This window comes from Triticum aestivum, unplaced genomic scaffold (genome assembly GCF_018294505.1).
Source record: "Triticum aestivum cultivar Chinese Spring unplaced genomic scaffold, IWGSC CS RefSeq v2.1 scaffold80995, whole genome shotgun sequence".
NCBI lineage: Eukaryota > Viridiplantae > Streptophyta > Magnoliopsida > Poales > Poaceae > Triticum > Triticum aestivum.
In genome coordinates, this window is record NW_025232101.1 from 1 (window position 1) to 7,305 (window position 7,305).

The following is a 7,305-nucleotide window of genomic DNA, read 5'->3' on the forward strand; positions in this document are numbered from 1 at the left end:
TAAAAGACCCTTGTAGTAGCTGATCATCCACAACACGGACAAGTTCTGCGGGAAATGCCTCAACAACCCACTGCCTCAGGCTTATTTCTCCAACAAAAAACACATCTGTGGGTCTCTTTCTAGTGAAGACTTCAAAGAGCATGATTCCAAAGCTGAATACATCACTTTTTCGTGAAGCTTTTGCCTGAGCCCCATACTCTGAAATTAAGGCATGCCTGATTAACTTAATTGTTCAATGGTTCAATAAGAGGTAGATTGAGCAAGAAAAGTGCTAGCTAGTAACAGTACCTGGTGCCATGTAGCCAACAGTTCCAGGCATGCTTGCAGTGATTGTAGAGCTGTCATCACCTAGTAACAACCTTGCAATGCCAAAGTCTGCCACATGTGCTGTCATGTCCTCATCGAACAACACATTGCTAGGCTTCAAGTCACAGTGCAAGACCACCTCGTAGTGTTCATGGTGCAGATACTCCATTGCCAATGACACATCGAGCATGATGCCTAGTCTCTCACTGAATCCCAATTCGGTTGTACCTTGAGAGTTGTGTAGCAGCATTTCTAAGCTGCCATTGGGCATGTATTGAAGCACCAATGCCCTAAATTCCAAGTTGGAGCATGTATTGAGTATCCTCATTAGATTGCGGTGTCGTGCCATCCGTAGTACACCACACTCTGTATCAAAGCTTCTCATTGCTTGTTCTAGCTGCATGTCTAGAACTTTGATTGCAACAATCAAACCATTGCTTAGCTGGCCCTTGAAAACTTTTCCGAAACTTCCAGACCCTAGCAGGTTGCTCTCACTAAAATTATCAGTTGCTCGAACAAGCTCATGGTACGAGACCAGGTGATGGGTGGGCATGTCAACCATACCGGGAGAAGCTGACATCCCATGCTTCTTCTTAATCTTCTCTCTGGCTATTACATATATGCAGAAAGCTACAAGTCCAATTGCTATGATGATAGTAGGGAGCAAAATCTTCAGCATGCAGCCATTATTAGTTCTTTTAGAGTTACTTGGGCACATTGGAAATCCTAAACCTGAAGCACCACAAAGCCCTGAATTCCCCGTCAAGGATTGTTGGCTAATACTTGAGAAGACACCACCTTCTGGTACTTGACCTTGTAGCTTGTTGAAAGACAGGTTCAAGCTGGTCAGGATGGTGAAATTGCCTAGGTATTTTGGTATTGTACCAGAGAGACTGTTATGTGATAGGTCCAATGTTTGCAAGCTGGTTAGCTTGCTCAAAGATTCTGGAAGTGAATCATCAAATGAATTGTGTGATAGGTTCAGGTAGGCTATCATTTGGAGTTGTCCAATCGAATATGGGATGCTACCAACCAAGAGGTTGGCAGAAAGGTCCATGCTGTAAATTTGCTTCAAATGGCCCATATCAACCGGTAATGTGCCAGTCAAGAAGTTTCGAGACACATCTAGCTGGAGGAGACTCTCAAGATGAAATAAACTTGATGGGATAATTGATGATAATTGGTTGGCAGACAGTTTCAGGTATTCTAACTTGGTCAGGTTACCAATCCCCTCCGGTATTGAACCGGACAATTTATTGTTGTAGAGGAACAAATTTCCTATATTCTTGAGCATTGCAATCTGAGGTGGGATGGACCCAAACAAGTGATTTCTGTCGAGGTCAAGCCACTGGAGATTCTCCATCATCATGATGGATTCTGGAATCTTGCTATACAGCTGATTCTCTGAAAAATCTAGCAATTCAAGACTTGTTAGGTTTGAAATAATAGCCGGAAGTTCACCAACAAAATTGTTCTCAGATGCACCAAAAATCTGCAGCTGGCTCGACAGGTTCCCCACATAGTTAGGAATGCCCCCGGTGAAATTATTTGAAGAGATATGAAGAACCTGGAGCTTTCTAAAATTAGAAAAACTGGATAAGAAGCTAAGATCCCCCACTAGGCGGTTCTCTGAAATAGCAATCACAATCATAGAGTTGGTACTACCGATTGTTCGTGGTACTGATCCAAGGAACATATTTCTGCGTAATCGCAGGAATGCTAATTCAGACAAGTTACCAAGAGAAGCAGGAATGGGTCCGACTAGTTGATTGTTTGAGACATCCAACACAGTGAGTTGGTCCAACTGTCCAAATTCTTCCGGAATGGCTCCTGACAGCTTACAGCCATCTAGGGCTAGTAAGCCTAGCTGAGTGAGGTTGCTAAGTGCAACAGGAATTGGACCAACAAGGTGATTATAACCCAAGGAAAGGAATCTGAGATGGGAAAGCTTGCCCAGCCGCGTTGGCACAACACCCTCAAAGAAATTCTCACTGAAGGAGATACTTTGGAGGTAGCTACAAGAGGAGAGCCCCAACAGAATCTCACCGGTGAATCTGTTCCAGCTCAGGCTGATCTTTGCCAACGCTGGTAGACTAAAACTTTCGTTGTTAGGGGTCGAACCAGTTAAGTTGTAGTTGAATCCAAGCCAGATTTCACGTAATCTAGACTTGTTGAATATGGATGGAGGTACCGGGCCAGTGAAATGATTCGCTTCAAGGTCAAGGTATTCAAGCATTGGTAAGGAGCCAATACAAGATGGTATATGTCCTGACAGGCTGTTGTTACCAGTGTTCAGGTGAGTCATCAGAGGGGTATTATTAAATAGATTGGTTGGTATTGGGCCACTCAGGTAATTCCTGAAGATACCGAAGTAACCAAGACTCTGCAGGTGCTGCAGTTCTACCGGGATTGAACCAGATAGATGGTTATAATGCATGGAAAGAACATGAAGCCTTGTGAGGTTTCCTATGGTGGTTGGGATGCTACCTGATAGGCCATTGAATCCGAGATATAGGTATTTAAGACGACGAAGCCGTCCTAAATCATCTGGGATGGAGCCCGCGAGATTTGTATTGTTGAGGTTGAGAACAGAGAGGAAAGAGAGATTACCAAGGTGAGGAGTGATTGATCCATGGAGGGGGGAGCCCGGCAGTTCCAAAGCGGCGACGCGTTGCCGGCGCCGACTGCATACGACACCAACCCAGTGACAGAAATTTGTGCCGGTGCTTCAGTTGCTAGCAATGATACCGAGAGGATCGGAGAGCTGTGCTTTGAAAGCAAGCAAGGCAGCAAGATCAGTGCCGCTACCATTGCTCTTGCTTGGACCGGGAGAAGAAGATGTGGGTACAGTGGACAGCAGAGTGATCAAGAATAGTATGGGTATGGATATGGATGGAAATCCAAGTGAGGCCATGTGTGTTTGGGACAGAGATGCAAGTGCATGCTTTGGCGTTGGGCTGATGATACCATCCATCCATCTTAATATGGTCGTTTTTGATAGGCTCCAGCTTCAGAGTGGTGCTTTCGGCGTCAATGACCTTGACCACTGTGTAATATTTTTGTGGATTAGTGGAGATAGGCTCCAGCTTTTCCAAGTGGTGTTGTTTCCACATCAAAGACCTTGACTTGCGGTCAATCTATGCTGGCCACTACGACAACAGGAAATAATGGAGACAAAAAGCTTATGTTTGATAGTGAGATATGTATTAGCAAGACCCAGTTGAAATGTTTGTAGTGTATTAGAAAATATAAACCCGCAGATTTATTGTGTAATGTTTGGCGTGGCTTGCGTCATAGGCCCTGCCTTTGTCCATTTTGCAGCCACTTATTTGTGTTGCTTTCTCCCCGTCAAAATAATAAACAGAAAAAGGTTTGGACTGAAACCGACCGGATCTTCCTCCTTCCTAATGATGGTGTTCATTTACTCTGTGCTAGGTATGTTCACTGCTGCTAATGCGAAAGGATTGGACAACAATCTCACATGGTGGGATGTCGCATTCATAGGTAAAATTCATTCTTCCACGATGATTGATGCGATGGCTGGCACTGCAGCAGCTGTTGCATGCTACTACAACACGACTATGACTGCCACCTGCCGATAAAGATGGGTCGTCCTCCATCTTCCAAACTTGTACCTGAAGATTCTACTCGATGCTACTATACAACCATTACTTCAATATTTTACGAGCCAAGCGCATCATCCCGTCACACATCGATATTTTCACTCATGTCCTCCTCGGAGATTTCAGTCAGCTCGGACAACAAATGGTAACTATCCTCAGCATGGACATGCCCTTGGTCACAGAAGAATGGCCTGGAATCAAAATTTCATGAATAAGATGGCATGGACATAGCGGCAGGAGTTGTGCTACTGTTGCTAATGATGCTGCTGATGCGAAAGGATTGGGCCACTAGGATTGTGCCTCACATTTCTTTCATTCATCCACGATGACTGATGCGCTGGCCGGCTCTGCACCAGCTGTCAGGTAGTACGACTGTGACTGCCACTTGCCGATAAAGATGGGTCGTCCTTGTCGCCGGTGACTACTTAATATAGAAGTTCAAAGGAAGGATTAGCAAATTAGTTCATTATGTTTTATTACGCGAAATTACTCGTTGCTTAAAAAGGATGAACTGCAGCAAATGCATAAACATATGTCCTGCAGTTGAGGTTCTCCATCTTCCAAGCTAGTACCTGAATATTCGACCAGATTTAAACAAATGTGTTCTGGCAAAAACAAATCTAGTAAAATATGCATTCATAAGAAACTTAGCTTTTGGAATTTGTAGGCGACGTACCCCACATTTTATTATTTTTAATGAAATCCGTGGCAAGAGTTAATATAAGGGAAACCGTTGTTCCCAGCACAACAGTATGAGCAGAACAGAAAACACAGAGCAGCAGTAGCAGGTGAACCAAAATAACATGTACTCCCTCCGTAGAGAAATATAAGAGAGTGATCTATACGCTCTTATATTTCTTTACAGGGGGAGTATAAGAGTTCACAACTGACATAGCGACAGGAGTTGTGCTACTCTGCTAGCTATTACGTACATGTTTCTGCAGATTGTTTCATACTTATTTTTTAGAAGACTCGGTATTTGTCTTGCATCTTCTAAACCTGCATGGTGAAATGGCAAGAATAGTCTAAGCCGTACTGTCCTTCTCTCTTTCGAAAAACCATAGAACACGGCAGAGGTTTCAGAAGTCTCACCAAGGATCAAAGAGTCGTACTTGTCATCCAAACCAAAACATGGACTAGCTAGTCGGTTTGACTGCTAATCCCAGAATAAGAAAAGAGCAAGAACAGAGGGGAACTCGAAGCCGCCCTGTCGTATTCTACCACTAGACCACGGGAGTACAGGATCGGCAGGATATTGCATTCAAAATTGGAATTTCTCCACTGTGACAGATATCTCACGGTGTTTGGACCGCAATATCTCACACGGCGGAATTCTTCGATGATAAGTGAGCCCACCAACCTCGCAAAAAAAGAAAGATAACTGAGGCCACCAGTGCAGCAGCTGTCACGTAGCACTGCAGCATGACCCCTTGGGCGGCGTGTTTGAAGGCGTGGATCACGTCGTCGAACCGCTTGCCGTTACAAAAATGGCGGCGGTTCTTCTTGTCGTAGTGCCCCCGGGGTGCGCGCGGAGGTCCTCTTTGGTCGCCGGAGGGCCCTGCATGGGGTAGCCATCGGCGGAAATCCTCCATGGCCGCGGCACCATCGCAGACGGCAGAACGTAGAGGCCGAACCGGGTGAGATCCTCCGTCTGCCCTAATGTAAGGCTCGACGGCCAGACGCCCCCCGGTGCCACGCCTTGGCTCTCGGACTAGCTCGACGACATGGCGGCGCGGTCGGCGGAGGAGAGATCGCCGCAGGGAGAGATAGGGAGCAAGGGAGACAGAGAGGAGAGAAGGATAGGCGGTCTGAGCATAGACACCGGGCGGGGCCGCTTTTATAGCGGGCAGGACGAAGCAGGTGAGGCGCCAGGCAATTAAAGCGCAGCAGGCGAGGCGCCGGGGCGTGGCAGGCGAGGAGGCGGCAGGGGCGGCGTGCGGCAGGCGGCAAGTCTGTCGGCTGCCGGCTACGGTCACGCGGCGCAGGACGCGAGGTCAAGCGGCAGCCGACAGCTCAGGCGAGCGCGATAGCCCAAGGAGCCGGCGACAGGGGCATTGAATGTGGGCGGCGGCGAGTGATGGCGGGCGCCGCAGAACAGGAGGGCACGCGCGTTGTTTCCGGCCGCGTTCAACCGCTACGTCTACATGCGGGCAGCCGCGTATCCCACGTAAAAAAAACCACCGTGTATTCATGTTAAAGTATAATTTTGTATAGACTAGGAAAAGAGCCCGTGCATTGCAACGGGAGAGAAAACATAACACACACTCTTAACTCAACAACCATCACTCATGACCACAATAGGTCCATCTTCTTTATTTTTGTGAGGCATCATATTTGTGCTGCCACTTATTCTCCTTCTCACCCTCGCCGGCGATGGCCTTGGTGTTCACACAAAACAACAAAAAACGTGTGTTGAATATGATTAATCCTAAGGCGTCTCTCTCTCCCTCTCTCCTCCCTCTCCCCTCTCTCTCTCTCTCTCTCGCTCGCTCGCTCGCTTTCTCTCAATCTCGCGATGAGAAATCTGTTGTTTTCCCTTGCGACATTTTCCAGAGGTATGCACGTGTAGTTATCGATGTTTTCTTTTCCGTATATGGTTATAGAGGAGTGTTTATTTGCAATCCGGATCGCCGCCGGTATGAAAAAACGGATATTGCGCTATAAATTAGAAGTTTGCTTCCATAACAATATTTTAAAAATATTTAACAGGTAAAATTAACATCATCTTTAGATTCCACACATTTTTCTAATAAAATTTCATATATAATATGTTAAAATCGAAGTTACGTTTTAAAAGATACAGATAATTTAGAAAATCATTTGGTTTGACTCAAATATATTCCAAAATAATATTTAAAGATACTTAAAAGGTAAAAATAATCTCATATTCGTATTCTACATATTTTTCTAATCAAATTTCATATATAACATGTTCAAATCGGAGTTACGGTTTAAAGATATGGATGATTTTAAAAAGCATTTGTTTGATTTAAATATGATCCGCGGGTGAATTACCTAAAACATCAGGAGGGGGGGTTTTGAAAAATGTAAAATAACGGTTCGGGTGTGACTTAAATCCGGACGGCGGGTTGATTTCAAGAAAAGACAGGAACTTTTGTGTAAAATACGAAAATAATGATTCGTTTTAACTTAACACAGGACTGCGGGTTGAATTCTCTGAAATAGAGGGACTTTTCTGCAAAATGGCATGACGGACGAAAGAAACCCAATTTGCTTTATTATTAGGCAAAGATAACCTCGCGTATTCCGTTCGCATACAGTTGTACATATACGCGTATAGGGTTTCTCTCTTGGTCTCCAAGACTTGTAATCCTGATATAAATATATGAGTCGATCGCCCCTTGAGAGGCGTCTT

The 7,305-nt window shown here is 45.3% G+C and overlaps 1 protein-coding gene across 1 annotated transcript; it reads right to left on the bottom strand.

Moving 5' to 3' along the window:
* Window positions 1-4: 4 nt before the first annotated feature.
* Window positions 5-3,267, bottom strand: LOC123175911 (probable LRR receptor-like serine/threonine-protein kinase At3g47570; the record flags this gene model as incomplete). The annotated part of the gene is made up of 2 exons (XM_044590372.1): window positions 289-3,267; window positions 5-198 (listed from the first exon to the last, which is right to left on the bottom strand). Coding segments are annotated over exons 1-2 (2,649 nt in total), but the record flags the coding sequence as incomplete, so codon positions are not given.
* Window positions 3,268-7,305: the final 4,038 nt, after the last annotated feature.